The 23,751-nt window shown below is 41.2% G+C and overlaps 1 protein-coding gene across 2 annotated transcripts in view; it reads left to right on the top strand.

The window, feature by feature from the left end:
* Window positions 1–11,900: 11,900 nt before the first annotated feature.
* The window catches only part of PGF (placental growth factor), a 15,440-nt gene continuing 3,589 nt past the window's right edge, over window positions 11,901–23,751 (top strand). The window contains exons 1-6 of one of the 2 annotated variants that reach the window (XM_058162367.1): window positions 11,940–12,428; window positions 17,321–17,363; window positions 19,032–19,228; window positions 20,741–20,817; window positions 23,413–23,442; window positions 23,533–23,600. In XM_058162367.1, the coding sequence (XP_058018350.1) occupies window positions 12,372–12,428; window positions 17,321–17,363; window positions 19,032–19,228; window positions 20,741–20,817; window positions 23,413–23,442; window positions 23,533–23,593 (465 nt within the window). In that variant the 5' untranslated portion in view covers window positions 11,940–12,371 and the 3' untranslated portion in view covers window positions 23,594–23,600. Of the gene's footprint in view, window positions 12,429–17,320; window positions 17,364–19,031; window positions 19,229–20,740; window positions 20,818–23,412; window positions 23,443–23,532; window positions 23,601–23,751 lie in introns of both variants that reach the window. The other variant, XM_058162368.1, reaches the window with a different exon arrangement.

The raw sequence follows: 23,751 nt of genomic DNA, 5'->3' as shown, positions 1-23,751 counted from the left end.
CCGGCCGGTCACCCACCCACACCCGGGTGTCCAAAATCAGGTGCCGAGGGGGCCCGGGGTCCACGTCGGCCATGTCTGGCGGGGGCTTGGTCCGTGCCCGGCCTAGGGTTTCCCTTGGGCCGGGCCTGCCCCGTTTCCCGACTGGCCAGGCCGGGATTCGGGGACGGGCGTACGTGCTCCGCCGCGCTTCCTGGGGCATGCGGCGGCGAAATGGCCGGGCTCCCCACAGTACAAACACAGCCCCCCTTGGCGCCTCCGGCTCTGCTCCTGGGCCGTCAGGCGAGGCCTGGCCGCTCCTAACTCCATGGGCTCCTCGGCGGCGGCCACGAAGCGCGGGGCGGCCCGGGACGGGGTCGGCATGGGTCGAGGGAGGGCGACAGTCTTTGACGGTTGCTGGCGGCGACAGGACGGGCGTTGCTGGAGACGGGTGTCGAGGCGCAGGCAGAGGGGCACCAGGTCAACGAGGGTCCGAGGCGCCTCCACCCGAGCCAGCTCGTCCTGGAGCTCTTCCGAAAGGCCCCTCTTGAACGCGTCCGCTAATGCCGTGTCGTTCCAGTCCGAATCATGGCACAGCAACCGGAATTCCGCGATGTACTCCCGGAGGGGGCGGGGCCCTTGTTGGATCTCTCTGAGGCGCCAGGCAGCCGTCTGGGCCCGCACGGGGTCTTCTTACATTAGGCACAGTTGCCCCCAGAACCCCTGGTAGTCCGCCAGCAAGGGGCTGTCCCTGAGCACCAAAGGCGTGGCCCACTGCGCAGCCTGGCCAGACAACAGGTTCATCACGAAGGCCACCCTGGCCCGGTCATCTGGAAAGTCCCCCGGCTGCATTGCCATGTAGGTCTGGCACTGGGCCATGAAGGCCGGGAACATCTCCATCCGTCCTGAGAACTTCTCCGGCACCGGTACCGGGCTGTGGCGCTGAGGAGGAGGAGGAGGAGGTTGGATTGCTGGGGCATTTCCAGCAGCCAGTTGAGCAGTCAGCTGGGCGACTTGCTGTTGCAGTTGCTGGTTATCTGCTTGTAGCTGCTGCACAATCTGCGCCAGCTGTTGCTGATCCATCTTGTAGATGTGTGTGGGGAGTCAGGCAAGATATCGTGTCCCACTCCTCCGCTGACGGCCGGGTCAGGGAAATCCGAATCAGGCTTGCCTCTGCAGCTCTGCCCAAAGTCCTAGCAAAGTCCTCAGAGCAGGCAGGAGACCAGAAAGTGACTTCAGCAAGATAAGTTCAACTTTGCCTGACTCAGAGACTGCCAGAAAGCAGATCCTTTATATAGGCCATGGGGTGTGGCTCCATGACTCAGCACTCATTAAGGCCTGCCCCTCCCTTCTTTCTGTTGCCTCCGCCTATCCAGTCTTCTGATGCGAGGGTCACTCCAATCAGCAGCTGTTGGAAATAAACTTTCCTCAGGCTCACATGCTGTGGAGGAGGGGGAGGGGTCTAGCTGCTCCGTTTGCCTGGGCATGGAGCCAGGGCTGGGGCCAGGGGGTGCTCCCTCCTCTGCAGCCTGCTTGGGCATGGAGCCAGGGCTGGGGCCGGGAGATGCCCCCTCCTCCGCCTGTCTGGGCATGGAGCCAGGGCTGGGGCCGGGAGGACATTCTTCAGCGTTCGGAAGCAGATAAGCAGACCCCGGCTGCGGTGAGAGCGGGCAAGACACAACAGGAGGGGCACGGGTCCAGCAAACATGTGGTGGCATTCAACCTCCCCAGTGTCTTCTCCAACCTTCTGACAAGCTGAGTCAATGGGGAATCCAGGTTCACTTTCTCCTACCCTCCTACAGGTCAAAATAGTTTGAGGAGGAACTAATATGCAGCAGAGAACTAACTGATTGGCTGGTTCATTGTTTTAAACCAGCCTGCAGTTGCTACTTATTTAAATCTATGAGTGCCCTTGCCTTTACACGCAGGAATCCTACTCATGGAAAAAGCAGCTGAGGAGAAGGTATGGTGAGGGGGACAATCTGGACGAGTTAAACTGTGGGCAACACACCTCATTCCTGTCTTGCACAAAGAAATATTATTTTTGAATCATGATACCACAACACTGCGAAATGAATATGAATGTCTATATTTATATACATTAAATATTGCTGACAGGATGGAACTCCATTAGCCACCTCCTCTACATGGATGACATAAATCTATATCCTAAGAATTAATGAGACATCAACTCACTAATCTACCTGACATGGTTCTACAGTGAAGACATAAGGATGTCATTTAGATTAGAGAAATGTGGCCGGACAGTGGTAAAGACAGGGAAGACAGTTAAGACTGATGAGGTGGAACTATCAGTGGATTTCATAAAAGACATACAGACCAGCTACAAATACCCCCCAGTCACATGGAAACTATGATAAGGAGTCAAGGAAGACAGCAACACCTAGGTACCACCAAAGGATAAGACAGATTCTGAAGAATCAGCTAAATGAGAAGAACAATAGCAATAGCACTTAGACTTATATACTTATATACTTCACAGTTCTTTACAGTCCTCTCTAAGCAGTTTACAGTGTCAGGATATTGCCACCAACAATCTGGGCCCTCACTTTACCGACCTCGGAAGGATAGAAAGCCAAGTCAACCTTGAGCCGGGTGAGATTTGAATTGCTGGCAGCCGGTGATCAGTAAAAGTAGCCTGCAGTACTGCACCCTAACCACTGCACCACCGCAGCTCCAAGATCATGCTATCAACATGTATACTCTGTCAGTCAGCAGTTATCTTGCCAATATAGTGAACTGGCCAAAGGATGATATGGAGGCTGCCAATGTGAAGAACCAGAAGCTCCTTACAATGTTTGGAGGTTTTCACTCAAAGTCCAATATCCAAAGACTGTACACAATTGGAAAGAAGGCAGGCAGGATCAGATGAGTGTCATAGCCACTGTTCTGGATAAAACCTAGAGGACCCAGCAAGATGGGCAGCAAATTTAATAAATAATAAATTAACAACAGTAATAAATATGAGCTACTAAGAGAATGCCTGAAGCAGCAGTAGACATGGGAGGAAGGTCAAGCAAAGGAAGTGCCAGGGCAAGATAAGATCCTGCAGGGGACATACATTAACAGATAACTGAGGTGGCAGACATTGGGAAATTGTACCAATGGCTGGAAAGGGCTGAACTAAAAGCACTGAGGCACTGATTCTAGCAGCATAAGAACAGGAACTATGACCAGATCCATAGAAGTTTCTTCCACACTAGACACACTAGACAGGATCTGAGGTGCAAACTATGCTGAAAGCCGTCAAAGAGAGCCCAAAAGGAGCAACAACAATGAACAGCACAACCAAATAACTGTCATTGTGTAATGAATATCTGCACAGTGATTGGATGAGGTCCTCCCAAGTCTAATGTGAAATTCCACAGAAGCCATAGGGAATAACAGGGTAAGACCTGTGGGACTTCCGGAATCTGGATCCAAGCAAACAGGCAGGTACTGGCCAATTGATCAGACATCGTGGAAGTAGACAAGAATTAGAAAAACAACAATGGTGATAAGGTGAAGTGGTGCCAAGTGACAGCAACATCAGGAAGTATGAGTATGAGAAGCTGGAGAAGTACCAGGAGCTAAAGGAGGAACTAGAAAGGATGTGGAAAGTAAAGGCCAAAACGGTCCCAATGGTGGTAGGAGTTCTCAGGAATGTGACTTCTAAGCTGGGAAAGTGGCTCCATAGACCCCAGGAACAACATCACTCCAGAAAAGGGAAGAATTCTGGGAGTTGAAGTCCACAAGTCTTAAAGTGGTCAAGGTTGGAGACCCCTGTGCTAGAGGAGATTGAGGAAAGATACAGACCAGCCATAGAGATGTAAAAAGGATTTTTTTTCTATATGTATCTGTATAAACATACACTAAATATAGCTGATAAGCCAAATGCAATTGCCCAGTCAATTCAAAATCAGAGCATTATCATGTGATCATATTTTATGCCCTCAAATGAGATATTGTGTTCCTTTCATTGGCAACCTCTTGGATTACAGATATTGCTTTTGTGAACACCCAGTTATTACATATATGATGGGCAGCCATAAAAGGCCTTTATATGAATCAACAAATATATTCTTACTAAACACTAATACAGTGCTGTTCTAAGGAAGTTACAATCAGAAGATTTGAATCATTCATAAATAGCCTACCTTTTTTTTTTTTAAGACTACTGGTTGTAATTTCAGACAGTTTGCTCTCACAATCTTGCAACATTTTTAGCCTTTCTTAATCTTCCTAAGAAATTGACCCAGAAAACTGCGGAGACCTGTCCAGGGAATTGCCAGGAATCAAAAATTGACTCGGAAACCCTCCCACCCCAAATCTTTCTGATAATAACCCTTTTGTCCTGTGACAAGAAGCCTTGTTGTCTGAGCATGTATCATCTGTCTGCACAATTGAGAATTTTAATCTGCTTTTCAGTAGCAAGCACAGGGATAGCATCTGGAGGAGAGCAGGGAAACTATCTTGTGCACCTGCTGGCAGAAAAAAAATGCCCTAAAGCAAAATTCTCCTCTCACAGGACAAAAGTCAGCTTTCCTGTCTCCTGAAAGTGGCATTGTTCTCTTATTTGACGTCAACACAGTCAACACTTATTTTGAGGGTTTTTTCCCCCTATGTCCAGGTTTTCCCATGTTTCTGGAAGGTGTTGATGAAATGGAAGTTATGTAGATAAGATCAGTCAAGTGTTCTCACCACCAGAAACTGGCTGGATGCAAAGCAAAGCAGAAAAGGGCTCCATCTTTCTATCCCCAAATATAAATAAATAAATAAATAAATAAATAAATAAATAAATAAATAAATAAGTAAATAAGTAAATAAGTAAATAAGTAAATAAGTAAATAAGTAAGTAAATAAGTAAATAAATAAATAAATAAATAAATAAATAAATAAATAAATAAATAAATAAATAAATAAATAAATAAATATTAGTTGCCGAAGACATTCCATGGATTAGTAGGCTTCCTATTCCATGAATTATTGTTTGCTTTTTATATTTTTAAACATGATTCATATTTCAGTCCAAACTGGTCTTTGCCTTATACGTGACAATAATTATTTTAGGAATTTTGGACAATGAAGACATTCATTCATTCATTCATTCATTCATTGAATCTTTCTAGCTCTCTGCAGCTTTCTTAGTTTTTCTCTCTTCTATTAACTAATAGTTTCAGACACAGACCATTATCTTGATATCATGTAGCCTTTCCTGTTGGCAGAGTTTTACCTTTGCTTAACGTATTAGTCTTATCCCTCTCTTGCCAACCGAAGGTCCAGAAATTAGAATGCAGTAGTTAAATGTTTTATTCTACCTTAATAAAAACAAATTCCAGCAGAGTATTTATAAAAAGAAAGTAGACTCCATTAAAATGGCAAAGAATGCAAATCCACAAAACTAAGCTTAGCCTGGTAATTAAAACATGGCAATACAAAATCTTAAAAGTAAGATAAAAATTAGCTGCATATTTACCAAGATGTCTAAAAGATCTGAGAATATTTCTGGGATGGAGCAAAACAACCGAGGCAAAGTATTCAGGGGAAAGCATTCCATAATTTTTTGGGGGGTGGGGGGAGGGGGAGGTACCATTGTTGTGGCTACTTCTCTTCGTACAACCACAACACACTTGTTGAAGAAGTGAAATGTATCTCTTAGTCTGAGAGAAGATAGCAGTCTTTGCCTCCTGTCATGCTTGCAGTTCTTCCACACATCCTGAAACCAGACCCAGCCTTAAATTAATCCAGCACAGGAATTCACAGCTGACTTTCTGCCATATAAAACTAGGTGTGTTTGCTATGAAAATGTGGGCTGGGATCCCAAGGACCACCTTAGAGATTCTGAATGCCAGCTTTGTTTTTCGAAACACCGTTATGCGAATTACCACTAAGTTTTCAGGTCTTAGTAACTTCTATTACTAAATTGTTTTTAGGTATTTTCACAGAAGATGTTTGATGATAAGGAAGCAAAGTCATAGAGCATTTTTTGGGGGGTGGGTTCTGCCTAACTATGACATGTAAATATGTAAACTGTTGGGCTCTTTTATGTGAAACAAGCAATCCCTTGGGCTACTGGTTTTATGATGACTTTTTCAGACCTGTGTGTACGATGTTGCACCCAGTGTTGGGAGCCTTCTTTAAAATTTTGCTAATCTTATCTGGGCACAGTTGTCCCTCACCAGCCTGCAATACCTCTTCTACTTCAACTTCACTGATCTTTTATATTTCTCCTGCGGTTGCTGTTCCTTTGTCTTTTTCTCTGCTTTCTAGTACTAAAGGCATTATCGCTAATTGAGCTTGTCGTCTTGCTGGCTACATCCACATTGCTTTTTGGTAGCAATAAGCAATTTGACTTTTTTTTTTTAATTTCCCAGTCTAGACTATAGCCATGGAATTTCCTGATGGTTTTCCATCCAAATACCAATCAGATCCAATATCCTCAGCCTTTTGATAATGAGCCGAGATTTATGAGGCACTACCAACTGCTCTTGTGGTAAGCATGTGTACAGACACACATTGATGCACACAAATTCTGTTTTTTTGGGGGGGGAGGGGACATTCAAATCAATGTTGATGTCTAACAATTGCCTGGACACAGACAACAAGTTGGGACAAATAAATTGCAGAATCAATGCCTCAAGAACTACCAGTAACTTAGTGAAGAATTTTCCCCCCTTAAGAACTAATGCATAAAGTTAAATGTATAGGAGGGTTCAAAATATGGCTTGTACTATTTCAGAATGGTTAAACAAATATTTTGGAAAGAATGAGGAAAGCAACAGAATGAGAAGACCACACACGAACTCACATGTACATGAACACCGAGACATCCCATGTTACAGCTACAAATTTGTAAAATCCAAATCACAGCTGAGCTATATGGTACCATAAATGCCAAATATAATTAAAACATTACACTGATTATGTTACCTAATTGGGCAATAAAACATCTGTAAGCAAACAACTAAGCTTAGAGAGCATCAATGCCTTCTTAATTAATTTTTTCCCGTGAGGCTGGATCATTTTCACCTCTATTTATATAGGCCAGGGCATAATAAAATCTTAATCCTGATCTGGCTTGTGGACCACTAACAATAAAAATGTACAAAGTAAATTCTATTTTTATGGCATACATCCAAGATCAGCAAAGTTAATGTTTCTGTTGGTTTCTGTGGAATTGACCTCTTAATCTTAATGGTGCTTAAAAAAAGAAAGAAAAATGCCAAAGTGAAAAAAACAGAAACAGATTAAATGGAAAGTTGTTTAAAAAACGAAGATCCTTTTATGGTCCTGTTCAGTCGGTTCTCAGATAATATGCCAGGTTCTTCAGTACAATCTGGTTTCAAAGTATTATCTTAAACTTTGGGACTACCAAAGTGTTTTGCACAATCATGATTCTACCATACATGATAAAGCAGGTTTTCCAAACCTGGGCACTTCTCAGTCTGTAGATTTCAATTAAATTTCAGAATTCTCAGTAATGGATGTGAGTTGAAGTCACACATTGAGAGGGTACTCAGATTGGTATGGTGAACTGTGTGCGTAACTTTCCCCATCCTGGTGCCTTGCCAACAGTTCCTAGATTCTAAGTCAGAGGTCTTCAAACTTGGCAGCTTTAAGTCTTGTAGACTTCAACTATGCTGGCTGGAGAATTCTGGGAGTTGAAGTCCACAAGTCTTAAAGCTGACAAGTTTGAAGACCTCTGTTCTAAGTCAATAAAATCACTATAGATACCTTGTGATCCTTGACCATTCATACTGGATTCTTCATTATCTCTCCTGCAGCAAAACTACTGTAGAAATGATTGCAATATCAATACAGCTGACCAGGATTGCTCTTACAGTGAAATGGGCAACATATACATTTAATAAATAAATAAGTAAATAAAATAAAATATGCATCTTATTGCAATATGCATCAACCAAGTAGAAAGTCACATCTCTTCCAATATTGGAAGGGCTTTAGTATATAAACAAGAAGCAAACATCATACTCACTCATACTGATCATATTACCTAGCTGGGTAGTGAAATGTCTGCAAGCAAACAACTAAACTCTAAAAGCATCAAAAATTCTGCAGTTCAACCCTGAATTACAGATATTCTATTCCAGTGAGCATCTTGTTTATTAGACAGACATCAGTCAGCCTGCAGACCATATGGATGGGCAGAAGGAGTTCAACTCTTTCTCTTCCTCTTCCTTTAACAAAAAACCCACCCTTCCAAATTTATTATTTGCATTTTAATATTTATTTATTTATTTATTTATTTTTTCATATTTTTATACCGCCCTAAATCCCTAGGGACTCAGGGCGGTTTACAGGCAGATAAAAATACATATAAATACAAAATAAAACAACAATTAAAAAACTTATTCCAAATAGCCAAATAATTAAAAATAACTGTATACATATTAAAACCCCTTAAAACCAATTTAAATTTAAAATTTAAAATCTAAAATCTAGTCCAGTCCCGCGCAGATAAATAGATGAGTTTTAAGCTCGTGGCGAAAGGTTCGGAGGTCCGGAAGTTAACAAAGTCCTGGGGGAAGCTCGTTCCAAAGGGTGGGAGCCCCCACAGAGAAGGCCCTTCCCCTGGGTGTCGCCAGACGGCACCGCCTAGCCGACGGCACCCTGAGGAGTCCCTCTCTGTGAGAGCGCACGGGTCGGTGAGAGGTATTCGGTAGCAGCAGACGGTCCCGTAAATAGCCCGGCCCTATGCCATGGAGCGCTTTGAAGATCATGACTTATGCTTAATATTTGAGTTTCCCATTCCTGATAACCAAACTAGTTATCTTCTACTTTATGAGTACATTTAAACAAGTCTTCCCCAAACAAATGCTTTCTAGAAAGGTTGGACAAGTTACCATAAAACTGACCCAGTATAGCTAGTATAGCTGGGAATTATGGAAGTTTTGGTTTGGTACATATGAAGAACATACACTGAATGAAAAAGACCTGAACTTTGAGGAAAGTCTGCTACTGAGGGACAGATTGCTCCTGGAAAAAATATGTTTTTACAAAGCTGTATATTCCTGACCAAGGCAGGACAAATTAGGATTAAAGCATTCCTATTATATAATTGTACAGCTTCTACCTGAAGCACCCAGTACAAGCAAAACCAAACTTTCACCTTTATGAAGCTGTTAAAATTCAAAACGCTGGTGGGCAGCAGAATGGTCTTTGTTTATTTTATTTCAGTTATGTGATTTACACCCTGCCTTTCTACTCTGGCAAGTTCTCAAGGCAGCTGGCAAACATTAAATCCAAATCTTACATTTAATTAGAAATAAGAATTGGTTTATTTTGACTCAGATCGCTGGTCCATTATTCAGCATTTTCTACCCAAGTTTCAAAATGTTCTGGTAAATTAAGAATGTCCTGAACATTATACACTACTTCCTCGAAGCAGAAACTAGAATTACTTTTTTTCTCACTGTATTTAAATATTATTTTTACAGCAAATGCCTCCAACACAGCTTTCAAAGAAATAAAATCCAAATGATAATATATAAGTTAAGTCACAATAAACATTTAGAAGGCTGTAAGAAGCAATAGTGCAAAAAACAATGACATGCCAAAGAAACCTAATTGCTTCAAACCAAAAATCTGTCTAAACAGTCACTCTATGATTATACTACAGGATGCAAAATGAAGAAAAGTTTGATGCTTACAATCGGCGCTGTTTAGATAAAAGAAATCAAGTGGAGGTGTCGATACTCCATTGAATGCTGCATCAATGTGTGTGCCATGTTGATGCTTGTTAAAAGGGACAGGAATTCTATACAGTCATGCCTATCATTCTGATTTTTAAAAAAAACTTCCCATGGATGCCAATGCTTATTAGGTTTGGCAAATACAAGAAGCCTTTACATGCATGCAATGAACCTGATTTTTGGGCCAGTCAAGATTCTGCCCCATTCGGGAGAAATTATATTTATAAACAGGCAGCAAACCCCACACTCACTTCTACTCATGACGTTACCTAGCTGGGTAATGAAATGTCTGAAAAAGACAACACGCTCAGAGACCATAGAACTCCACAGTTCAACCCTGAATAGGTTGATTCTGACATTCTGTATACATATTCTGATATTATACATATGAATTCATATTTACATCTGTCTATCATTTACCACCAAGACACTGTCTAAGCAGCATACTTACTGTTTCACAGCATTGAGTAAAACCATACGACCAATTCAAACATCCAGGGTAAATTTCATTAAAATTAAAAAAAGTAAAAAAATATACAACTAAATATAGAACTATAGAAAATAAAATACAAAATATGGAATACAACAATTACATGTATTTAAAATGTGGACAATTAACTACTCACCCAATATTTATACAGTGTGCATGTTATGTCACTTCTGTGTTTGAAATGAAGGATGTTTGAACTCTCTTAAGATGGACTATCTAAAGAACAGTGCCTGGGACTGTCAAGGTCACGCATAGATAAGGAAGGCCTTTACAGGTAGCCATGACAAAACTAATGTGTGCAACTCTGATCCTCCTTTGCAAATACTTAAGTGTAAACCATACAGTGCAAATGTTGAAATAAGTTTTAGGCTGTTTGCCCATATGCCAAATTAGTTGCCATTTTCTAATGAAAGCTTTCTATAGACAAATCTAAAGAAGGGTGGGATTAATCTAATGCTGCACACCGAAGTGCCATCCTTGTTTTCCACTCTCAAAGGCATCCCGTTACAGATTTTGAAGAGTGCCTCTGGCTCACATCCACACATTAAAATCTTCTAAGAAAGTGCTTTTCCAAGCACCATGATTGGTAAGTAATGTATCTTTAAACAAGAGGGTCTTTTCCTACCAAGACCTGCTTAGTTGATGTTCTTGTTGTTCTGAGACCATTTTAATTCACCCACTTATTTAAATGAAGTTCATTGCTTTTGTTCTGCTTGATGCTTTCACTCTCCTGTTAAGTCTCAGTATTAATTGAAGGATGATACTTTGTGTTCTACAGTATTTTCTAACCTACTGTATCCTCCTCCTCCTCCTCTGCTTAGCAGAGACAGCCAGAACATAAAACAGAACAGAATAGAATAGAATAGAATTTTTTATTGGCCAAGTGTGATTGAACACATAAGGAATTTGTCTTGGTGCATATGCTCTCAGCATACATAAAAGAAAAGATAGGTTCATCAAGAATCATAAGGTACAACCCTTAATGATAGTCATAGGGTACAAATAGGCAATCAGGAAACAATAAATTGTAAGGATACAAGCAACAAGGTTACAGTCATACAGTCATAAGTGGAAGGAGATGGGTGGTGGGAATGATGAGATTAATAGTAGTGCAGACTTAGTAAATAGTTTGACAGTGTTGTTTATTTCTTTAGCAGAGTGATGGCGTTTGGAAAGAAACTGTTCTTGTGTCTAGCTGTTCTGGTGTGCAGTGCTTTATAGTGTTGTTTTGAGGGTAGGAGTTCAAACAGTTTATGTCCAAGATGTGAGGGTTAGGGCCAATCTAGCCACTTGGGCTTAGATTTTAGCTCTCTTGAAATATCAGGAAATGGTGATTATTTATTTTGTTACCTTTTAATTTTCTTCTATCAGGGACAAAGAGAGACAGTTGAAAAGTATTTTTATTCTATTCTATTCTATTCTATTTTATATTCTATTCTGGAAAAAGTGCTTTGATTAATAAGATAACATGCACTTCCACACGGGGTGTGTCTGGGTTTGAATAGACACTACTACTTCTCCACCTCAGCCATCAAAAAGGCTTCTGCCCTAAGAACCTCTCATGGGGAAGGAAGGTAGGGGAAGGTGAAAAATCAATAAATGGCAAGCAGGAATTCCCTGGTAACTCATCAGGCTATATTTCACGCTCAAAAGAAAAAACACTCTCGGCGCCCTGCGGCCGGAGCGTCTCTCGGAACAGGCAGGCGTTACTCAATAACCCTGGACCTCCCCGGCTGAGCCACTCGGACTTTCCCGCAACAGAGTCCTCTTACGACGCGTCCGCTAAGTCAGCCGAACGATCCCGGCGGGCCACCGGAAACGCCCGCCAGAAATCCCCGGGGCTGCAGCCTCAGGGCAGGGAGCGAGGGCGGAGTGCCAGGGGCCGTGGGAGGAGCAGGAAGGCGGCCAGCCTTCACATGGCCCTGCCTGGGGCGACAGGAGCGACCCGCGCTCTCGCTCTCCCCAGTCGCTGCAGCCTCGGGCGGAGCGAGGCGAGCGGCGGGCTCTTGGAAGCGTCTCCTCGCTCGGCGCGCGGGATTCGTACCTGATTCAGAGACGCGGGAGGCTCCTTTTTCGCGGCAGCGGCGCGGAGGACCCGGGAAGCTCGACGCCTTGACTTCGCAAAGCCGGCAGGGATAGAGTCTATTTTGATCGATCGTGGATGTCAGTCGTGGAAGGAGCTGGCGGCCGCGATGCAACTTTTCCCAGGTTTCCTGGTAGCTCTTGCTCTGCATGTGGTGGGCGCGCAGGTGAGGTGAACTTCGGAATTGACTAATCAATCGTTCCCGATCTCTGGCGGGTTAGATCTGTCCGGATTTGGGGATGTGGGTGCTATTCCGCGTCCCAATGCTGGGCGTGCGATGCCCGGATCCGCTCCTCTCCCTTGTCATTCTCCTTCATCTAGGGGATAGGGGCTTGTGATTGTGTCCCCTGCTTTTCTGGAGAAGATGGAGCGAAAAATCCCTGGCGGTCGGCGCTGTCTTTCTTTACTAAAACGAGAAGAACCAAACGGGAACGGACCTCGGAGGGGTTTTTGCTCAGGTCCCAGAATTGTTAGGAGCTACATGGCCAAGTGTTTCACAGATGAGGAGCGGAACATCCAAGACACAAATTCAACTCCCCATCATCCTGGGCGTAGCTTTAAGTCATCTGACCTGAAAGCCTAGTTGTGTAGGAGGTGGTTAGAAGTATTTAGTTAGTAGAAGAAGGATAAAGATCCCCACGTGCCCAGAAGCTGCAAGTAGAACTTGAGCACTGAAGAGCAGAAATGAGGACTTGGATAAAACTCTTGATGTGGTAGAACAGGATGTAGAATCTCCCCAGCTTGGATAAAGGTGGTGAAGGGAATTCCCAACACAACTTTCAATTTAGAAAACATTGATACAGTAATTTTGATTATAGATATGGGGACAACTTGATGAAGAACCAAATATCAAGTTTAAATTCAGTAGTGTTTTGTTAACATTCTTTAATTGCCCCTATCATTCTGACATACAGCCTGACATACAGCATGATACGCTTTATTTTCCAACCTCCTCTACAGTTTCTTATGAGTGAAATGCAGGATCCAGACCCATACAATAATTGGAAGACCATGTTACTGCACCGAACTTTTGAGAAGTTGAGAACTACGTTTTCTCTTTTTATTTAGGTTTGTCAAGCTTTGGCAAGAGAGAAATTCAGTTATCTCAATTCTGCAGTTAATGCTTTGCTATCTCCCCAAGTATCTCTTTTTAACTCATCTGTAAAGTTGTTATGTCCACACACAGACAATCGGAGCCAGGGGAGTCCTGTGTAGTGAGGTCACTGAGGTCAAGAACAGTCTGGCTAAAAGCACCACAGGGTAAAGAGTTTTCTGGAATAGGCTGGTGTATGCTTCCCAAATGATTTGGAAGAAGTAAGGGGCATGCATAAGAACACAAAAGTGCCTACCATTCATGTCCTATTGTTTTCTTCATTATAGTATTATATGCATACTTTTATTTATACTTTTACTTATATATACTTTTTCTCTCATGATGGGTTATTGTTTATGTTGATGATTGTATATACTGTTGTGACAAAATAAAATAAAAAAAGTACTCTAAAAATAAAAGGGGGTTATGTGAGTGAAGAGTGTGTGTGTGTGGGGGGGGGTTATTCATAGCTTTACTATCTAGTACAGGGGTCTCCAATGTTGGCAACTTTAAGACTTGTGGACTTCAACTTGAAGTCCACAAGTCTTAAAGTTGCCAACATTGGAGACCCCTGATCTAGTAGATATGATAAAAAAAAATAAAACTTTTTTCAAAGTGAAAAGGGTAGGAAAGAAGGGGAAAAAGCAAAATTAAGAAAATTGATTTGCTTAATGTTGAGCTGAATGCAGTTGAGAAAGAAGAGGTGGCTGTTTTTCTGCAGAACTGATGGAATGGCTCATCTGCACCACTTAAATGATTGTTAGTGGTCGCCTTCTGCCCTTGGTCTGCTCTTTGACACTAGATTGGCTTTCTTCAGCTCAACACCCTCTCTGGTGTTAGACTACAGTTTCCAACATTCCAGCCGGCCTGGTCACAGAGACTGAGAACATGGAGATTGTAATCTAATGCATCTGGACACCATCAGATTGCGAAAAAATCCATTAGTTTCTGAGTCAGGTTTGGAATAAATTCAGCCCATGTGCTAAAAGTAGTATCAGGTATTAGCTAGTAGGAAGATTAGATTTTAGTAGCGCAGTACAATCATTCATTGGGTCAGACTTTAGTTGACTGCAGAAACTTTCAAATGTAGGAATATTGGATGGCTAGCCCATCCAGAGTGCTACTTAATATATACAAACAATCTACAGATTTATTCTCAGACTAAAACAATATAATGTATATAAAACAGGTATTGATGGATTATTTCTGTCAACCTTGGTTATTTACTGTAAATGACTGATCATTTTTATGCAGGGCAGGGCATCAAATTATTAAACTTCAACTCTATACAGCTGTATTTGTGCTCATGCAAGCATTTCTTAGTGAACATTGTTATGAATTAGTATGAGTTACTTCAAAGTAATAACAATCAAATTAACTAACTGACTGAATAAAAATTGGGAAAAATTCATCTTTCTGTATGTAGAGGCTTATCCAAAGTATGTTTTTCTTTTAGCATACTCTTTTCATATTGTTATTTTCATGCCTAATTTTAGGACTACCAAGCCTCATCTCTAGCATTTAATTCTATTTTGTCCCTTTCTCTTCTTTTTCCCCCATTCCATTTAATCATTAAGGACTCTTCAAATCTTCCTCCACCTTATATAAATGTTATAATGGTCAGACATTGGAAACTGTGTGTTAGACTGACACCTTGTGTTTCTAATACAAAGTTGGGAACTGCAAGATAGGATAACACCAATCATAGCAAGGTGACTTAGACATGGCAGATGCTGAATCTAAAAGTTTTCTTCTATATTTGATTGGGTAGTAATTTTCTCTTCTATGTATGTATATGCCAGGGCTAACTCAAGACATTGTGTTATTTCTCATGAAAGGACAACTTCACACACAGAAATAAATCTGACTAATAGTTAAAACTTATTTCTATTCTGGCAAGGGAACAGCACCCTTCATCACATTTGAGAAAGTAAATAGTTTTAGAATATTCAATCAGATTACAAACACAAGTAGAATTCTGCTGTACATCTTGACTATTGCAACACACTCTACTTTTGAAAAGCATCCAGAAGCTCCAGTTGGTTCAAAATGCAGTGGCCTGCATGGTTTTGTGCAGACCTTAGTGTGCATATGTGTCACCACTCCTGTGGGAGCTGCATTGGTTGCCAATTTGCTTACGGGTGCAATTCAAGGTGCTGGTTATCACCTTTAAAGCTCTTCGTGGCTTGGGATCAGGTTATCTGAGGGATCGTCTCTTGCTGGTCACATCCACCCAACCCACTGGAGTGGGGAGTCAAGGAATGTTGTTGGTCCTGACCCTAAGGAGGTACACACCTGGCGGGACCCAGAAGAAGGACTTTCATCGTGGTGGTTCCCTGCCTCTGGAACATCATTCTTCCAGAAATTAGACTGGCCCCTACTCTAACACTCTTTTGGAAGGCTCTAAAGATGTGGTTTTCCCAGTGGGCCTGGGGAACCCAGAGTGGGATGGAGCCCCTTAAATCACTGATATGAGTATGTGTTGCCACCAAGGAGGGGGCGGTGGGTGGTTATTATTTTATTTATTTATTTATTTTTTATAATTTGTTTTATTTTCTGTAAGCAGCCTAGAGTCGCCGTGAGTGAGTAGGCGGCTATATAACTTTTCCAAAATAAGTATAAATAAATCAGGGTGATCTGGCCTGGCAACTTTTGCTACCATCTCCCATCCATATTTTAACTATTTTAACTAATCACCAAAAGGCATCCAATAAACCCATAGAGCCGTGATGGTGAACCTATGGCACGTGCCAGAGGTGGCATGCAGAGCCCTCTCTGTTGGCACGCGCACCATCGACAGTTGCTCTTCTGCACCTGCATGCTGGCCAGCTGGTCTTTGCAGGCGCTGAAAATGGCCCAGAAAATGACCCAAAAAACAGGCATGCAGGCGCCAGCCAGCTGGTCTTTGGATTTTCGGCACTCCAATGCATGCACACGCATATACATGCACAAGCATTCCGGTTTGGGCACTTGGTGCCCAAAAAGTTCACCATCACTGCAGTAGAGTATTTTAAATCTTCCATTCTGAAGGTAGAAAGAATTGATTTTAGAGTGGGAGGTACAGTTTCAGAAACCCTCTTGCATCTATCCTAGAAATGTCTAGGACCCTTTTTCTCAGATCTTGATAATATGTTAAAAAGCAATTTTCACTGGGTATGTTGGGACTCAGCCTGTGGGTCGAATGAATCCTTTTTTGAAGATCCATTGCCAGCATTCAGATAAATGTTTTCTGTTAGGATGAATTCCTTCTCAACAGGAAAAACATAAAAGTAAGTAAAAAGAGTATGACAAGGATCATTTTTCCTACCCTTATTTTCTGCAGGAATGAGCTTACTAGAGCTTCGGAAGGCATTGTCTTTACTTTTAGATCTTTTACCAAACCATAGACAGACTTCTCTTGTTGTTAATGGATGAATGAATGTTTGAACTCTAGCAAACCCTGAGATGAAGTTAGCAGACGCTTCCCTTGTCTTATCATTTGTTTAATGAAATAACAAGATTGTCACATATCTCTGAATTCAGTTTTGTAGACACCGAGTTTGCTACTCCCAGGATTCTCAGCTGTAAATCATTTGTAATTAAAAGTCTAGTTGTTACAGTTCCCAAACATCTTGGAGAAGGGTTATGGGGCATACTATATATACTATTAATCTTCTCATCGTTCCCATCACCAATTTCTTTCCACTTATGACTGTATGACTGCAACTTTGTTGCTGGTAATCCTTATGATTTATATTGATATATTGACCATCATTTGTGTTGTAAAAGTTGTACCTTGATGAAGGTATCTTTTCTTTTATGTACACTGAGAGCATATGCACCAAGACAAATTCCTTGTGTGTCCAATCACACTTGGCCAATAAAAATTCTATTCTATTCTGTTCTATTATGTCAGCCTTTCTCCCTTTCTGTGTCTGGAATGTATTGGGAAAATGACCTTTCCCCCTTTTCCCTTCTATTCCCAGAAGAAAGAGGTGATTCTTCAGAACAGCACAACTGATAGAGCAGGTGAGTATGAAACATATGAAGCATGACCTTCTCTTATAGGTGGATTTTTGGACTATATATTTCTGTCTGTCTGTCTAATCTATAATGGGAAGCGCCTTGGAGGCTGTTTATGTGCTCTGATGCTACCCTTTGGATTTCTTTTAAAAACCCTCCACCCTTTTTGAGAATCTCTTCACTCTTGATTGTAACTTCTCATGTTCCACTCCAAGTTTTTCCTTTCCCTTTTTCAATTACTACTTTGTTTATTTAGATTATAAGGTCTGAAATATTTGAAATCTGTAGAAATTGATTTAATAAAGAAGGGAAAACACTGTGGTTTAACTAGCATTTTCTTTGGGGAAAAGCAATATGAACACAGTGCAAGATTTTTCCCCGTTTTCCACAATTCCAATAATTTTCACATTCCCAGCAAACTGTTTGTGTATTTTTTTAATCTTGCTAACTGCAAAGAATCAGTTTACTGTTATTTTTAATATAACTGATCTTGTTTTAGTCCACAATTTCCAGTTAAATGATTAAGGTTCAAAGTATTAATGGAAAATACCTTTATTCAACATCTTGAAGGACCATGGCTATTCAGCAGATGAAAATCCAGTATTTTTTTTTTACTTGGCAGACATCATTGTGCAATGAGTAATGATTCTTGCCCTTCAAAAAAAAGTATGTTGGGTGAGTTCAGGGAGTGAAATCTCATAAAAGCTCTGAAATTTTTCAATATTTCCTCCATTTTTGGAGGAATTTTGATTGGACTATCAAAACAATTACAATTTAACCTGTGGGATTGTAGGCATCATTTTTAAGGGACATTGGATCCAGGGGTGGGTTCTACTTACCTTTACTACCCGTTTGTGTCGTGCCCGCGTGCGCGTGCTCTTTTGCGCATGTGCAGAAAATTTTTGATGACGTTTGGGTCAGTGGGCGGAGCCTCCCTCCGGTTTTACTACCAGTTGTATAGAACTGGTCCGAACCGGGGGCAACCCACCACTGATTGGATCCCTAGCACTCATAAGTGATGTTTTGCTAGCCTCAAGGGAGATAGTGCTAAAACAGAGGCAAGGCAACTTCCTAGAGTCATAAGATGGAAGGGATGTTGGAGAACATCTTTTTTAATTCCCTGCAAAGTGCAGGAATCTATAGTATTCCTGGCAGGTGACTCTCCAGCCTCTGTTTAAAGCTTTTCAGCAATGAAGACCCTACCATCTCTGAAGGAAGTCTTTTGCACAGCTCTTGCCAATTGAATGTTTTTCCAGATGTTTGACTAAAACCTACACCCATGTAATTTAAGCCTATTATTTTTGTTTCCTTCTTTGGAACAACCCTGAAAAATTCTGTCCCATCTTCTCCATAATAGTTCTTTACACATTTGAAGCAGTTATCAAGTCTCCCCACAGTCTTTTCTCCAGCCTACACCTACGCACCGCCTCCAGATGTTCTCCAAAGATTTTTTCCTTCCAGATTCCCTGCCTTTTGGATTGGTGTCCTCTGGAGACACTCCAGCTTGTCAAAATCTTTCCTAAAATGTACCCAGGACTGGACACAATATTCTAATGCAGTCTGACAAACATACAAGAGAGAGATACAATGGCTTCCTACGTGCATTTTCTACAATGGATATATGAAAAAACTGGGAACTAAATACTTCACTTTTATACTTCTTTTCTTTTTTAGTGGTATCCTTTTTTGATGTTTGGAATCGCAGCTCCTGCCAGCCCTTGGAGAAACTGGTCAGTGTTGTATCAGAATATCCACATGAAGTGGAGCACGTGTTCAAACCGTCCTGTGTTTCTTTGCGTCGCTGCTGTGGATGTTGTAGAGATGAGGCACTGCAATGTGTCCCAGTGGAAATGGCCAATGTCACTATGGAGGTAAGTGAGAATACTATAGTTCCATTTATCCTGGAGCACAGGGTCACTTCCTCACTTTCTCTGCAGTTAGCTGTCAGTGCTTGTTTGTTTCATGGAAATGCAATTCAGAGTTTGCTCCCAAGAAGCTAATGTTCACTGCTGAGGTTCCATAGAACTGGAACTGTTCTTAATATTTTGGTTAAAAGCTGTATATTATTTTCCCATCTTTTCAAAACTCTACAGTTCCATTGTGTAGGACAGTTCGATGGCATACTTCAGTTCCCAGAATTCCTCAGCTAGTATGCTGCCTGGGGAATTCTGGGAGATGAAGTCCACACATTTTAAGATTGCTGACCACGTTGTTTTAAAAGACCATAAAGGCAGTTCTGCCATGGAGTCAGATGAAGGAATTGCCTTAGAACCAGACTGGATGACACATTTACATTTATGTATGAATTTGTACAGTATTTTTTTTTATTTTAAGGATTTGTGTGTCTGTTTATATAAAATTGGGACAACGTAGGTAATCCTTGCTTCCCAACTACAATTGAGATCAGCAGTTCTCTCATTAAGAGCAGCAGTCCTCCAGGGAGAGATCAGATGGCCACGACTTATAACTTCACTTCTGTGTTTTGCATTAATTCTGCTTGTTGAAAGCCAGTTGCGAAGCTGGCAAATGATGATCATGTGATCATGGATTGCTGCAACAGGCGTAAATGCACACAAGTCACAAAGCACTTGAGTAGCAATCACGTGACCGCAGGACTATGCAACAGACATAAATGCAAGGATTGGCAGTGGTTTTTTTCTCCCAATCGCTGTAACTTTGAACAGTTACTAAACAAGGCAGTTGGTGAGTGAGGACTGCCTGTAGAAGGTGTGGAGATGTGGCGAGTCATATCTGCCTTATGGGTAAGAATTGCTTTCCCCGAGTCTGCTACTTGCCTAGAAGGGGTTATCCGATATTTAGCTAAATAACTATTTGCCCCATTGGAAAACAGCATGAAAAAAAGTTAAAAACAACTCTCCCCACATTGCCCAAATACTGCTTATTATTGTTCCTCATGGGTTGTTATTTTTTAAAATGAAGCTCAGATACATCACATGGCTCCATATGTAATGGAGTACTTGTAATGGTGTGCTGGAGCCAGTTCTCACTGGCTTGTGAGAGCTGATTATTCTGTAATTTTATGGGATAAGAGCAGAGCTGAGCCTTGATGCCTTGTGTGTGAATCAGCTGTTCCATGGTGGAATGGTAGCAGTGGGAGCCAATGGAGCCAGTTATTAAATATTTCTCAGCATACCACTATTTACATGCATAAATTGTTTTTTAACATGTTGTCTTGTCTGGCCAATAGATACAGGTGGCCAAGAAACCTTCCCTTCATGTGAATTAGAAAAACACATTGTTCTTTGTTAATCTATGGCTCTGGGGAACAGAGTCATACTTTTAAAAAACCACTCTTTGGCCAAGTAGGAGAAGTGAAAAGAGATAAAGATGTTCAACAAATTACTTAGATTTTACCCTTTCAGCTCAAGAAGATCAACCCAGAGAATCAGTTGCCCTTCGTAGAGTTGTCATTTACTGAACACAGGAAATGTGAATGCAGGTGAGCAACTTTGCTGTGGCTTTTGGTAAGTGCATCTGGTGCGTCACAGTGTCCAAATTAGGGAACAAGGGAAAGCAGGCTTTTAATAAACCCTTCTTGAGAATCTGCCTCTTTGTCGAGGTCTTTGCTATTATATTTCAGAAACTGGTACTTCAGACTTCCTGTTGATGTCACATGACATTATGCACATGAATGCACATGAATTGTGTTAGAGAATGGCAGACTTTAGATTCACAGGGTCAAGTTTTGGAACACAGCTCCAGCAACTGAAGCTGTGCAGATAACTGCTATAAATTTAAAAACACATATATGGTTTTGTGATTAGCACCGGTATCAAGTTTATCTCTCCGTTCATACAAACATCAGGTTTTCCATTAGAGATGCTTTTTCCATAATCATGGTGTAAGAGAAAGAAAAAAGAAACTTTTGTATTATTAGTGTTAACTAATTTAGAGTCGGAAAACCTGACTTCAGGTTTATTATAGATCACCCAGATATACATCAGTGTTCTGTAACAAATTCTGCTCATAGTTATTCTAACTGGGGCAGTGTTTTGGCTGATATCATGTTAATAAGATTTACCAATCCCCACCATATTTCATCCTCTGTATTAAAAGGAATATATTTTCATTGGGTTCTTCAAAACCTAATTTTGTTTTTTCCATATCCAAATCAGTAGTTGTAAGAATAAATTAAGATTTCCGAGAGATCAAAGTGTGCCCAAATATGAGCCCAAATATGCTATTCTCAGTTGGTCTTTATATGATATTTCAGAAAGAAGATTTTGCTGGTTTCATTGGAACTAAGCCTGGCAGGATCATTAAATCTTACTCTGCCATTCCTTAAAGTCATTAGAGTTTAGAGTGCAAACAAAATTAATCCGAATTGGATAAAAAAGTTTTCATAATTCTGCTAAACAGTTTAGGAATGTGGCTTTTTAAAAAAAACAAACTAAAAAAAGAATTAAGGCAAAGTTTTCAGGAACTGAATTCAGTACCAAGTGCTACATTCTGTGTATTTTCTGTGTTCTAGTAGAGGATCAGCATGTAGACAGTCCTGCAATTATCATGCATGTTTATTGCTTAATAAGCTGGACACCGTGTGATGAAATATGGTAGAGGTAGCAGCTGTTCCAATTCAGCTGTTCTCCATGACATTTGGGACTTTTACAGATATCTCATCTTTGCTAAAGGAAGGAAGGAAGGAACAGCTTGTGTCTTGCTCATGTTCTGGCATTCAAAAATGATTATGCATCAAGTTAATCAAACCTCTAGAACAGTGTTTCTCAACTTGCAACTTTAAGATGTGTGGACTTCAACTCCCATAATTCCTTAGCCAGCTATGGGGAGTTGAAGTTCACACATCTTAAAGTTATGGAAGTTGTGAAGCACGGCTCTAGAATTACCCAGAATGGATGAACTCCTAGTAATATATGGGTACTGATATGCACTATTAATTCTTCTTGTCCTCTGATGATCATGCTATGTGCCGTCTTTGCCTCTTTAACAAAAAGTCTCTTTTTGAAACTTCCTCCCTCCAACACCTTTGAATTTCTTATGAAGATATAATCTTCCTATATAAGCCAATTCTTTGCAGAGTGGCATTTGTTGGGATTCCTGGAAGACCCATTGTAAATCTGACATATCCGGCTCCAGACATGTCATCTCACACTTCATTTATTACTCTGAAGCGGGCTGAACAAACAAAGCCTTGTTATACTTGAGGCTTTGGGAGGGGGGGGTGGACCCCTTAGAGCCTTCTCTAATTACTCTTGTTGAAAATAAACAGGACTTTCTCTTTCTCATTGCAAGAGAAGGCTTAAGAAGATTGAACAGAAGTTGATAAAAAGAACCCCAGTAAAAACCAGAAAATCCAGACACTGCCTTCTTGAGCGATATGTTCTTATTGTAGGTCTGATCTTCTTAGAAAATGTCAAAAGCTTCCCCATTTCTGCTCTAGATTTCAGCCTTTCTGTTCACTGTTGTCATTATCAAAGTTGCTGGAGATTTCTGAATCATCTGGCATGTAGCCAGCATGATTCAACCACAACAATACACCAGCATGCATCAACCACAACAATACACAACAATACACGAGCACACAATAGATACAAACTTAAAGTAAACCGCTCCAAACTCGATTGCAGAAAATATGACTTAAGTAACAGAGTTGTTAATGCCAGGAATGCATTACCAGACTCTGTGGTCTCATCCCAAAACTTTAACCTAAGACTGTCTACTGTTGACCTCACCCCATTCCTAAGAGATCTGTAAGGGGCATGCATAAGAGCACCAGCGTGCCTTCCGTCCCTGTCCTAATGTTCCCTTTAATTGTATTCACTTTGTGTATTCAATTCATGCTTATACTTATATATATTATCTAATATGTACTTGACAAAATAAATAAATAAATAAATAAATGATGGTAAAGGCAGTGTAGCATGAATTGTATTTAAGGAGCAAGGGCTGTGGGAGACTCTTTTAGGGAATCTACCCTTTCCCTTGACTGGGTCTGTAGCATCACATCTTCAAGGTGCTCTATATGTATGTGGCAGACACCACCATATGCTAAAAGTGACTAATTCTGTTCCCCCAGGCCCCGACAAGATGCCCTGAAGTCAGGGAGGTAAGTGGCATTACTAAAGATTCTGGAGGCTGGGACTCTCTGCAATGTCTTATCTCCCATCCACTCTTTTCCCCACCTTTCCTCCAAAAGGAGGAGGAGACTCAAGGGACGCAGCAAGAAGAAGCGGGCAAAGCAGAGACCCAAAAATTGATCTCTATGTGAGTATCAACAGCAGGGCGAGGAAAAAGAATACTATGGTGTGTGAGTCATAAGTAGAGACTATCTTTCCTTCCATCAGTACCTGATTTGGCTTCTGGACCATGCAAAGCCAGTGGGGGAAAAAAATCTTGTTGGTCTGGAAATCTCATC

Source organism: Ahaetulla prasina, chromosome 1 (genome assembly GCF_028640845.1).
Source record: "Ahaetulla prasina isolate Xishuangbanna chromosome 1, ASM2864084v1, whole genome shotgun sequence".
Taxonomy (NCBI): domain Eukaryota; kingdom Metazoa; phylum Chordata; class Lepidosauria; order Squamata; family Colubridae; genus Ahaetulla; species Ahaetulla prasina.
This window is presented reverse-complemented; position numbering and strand designations above follow the sequence as displayed.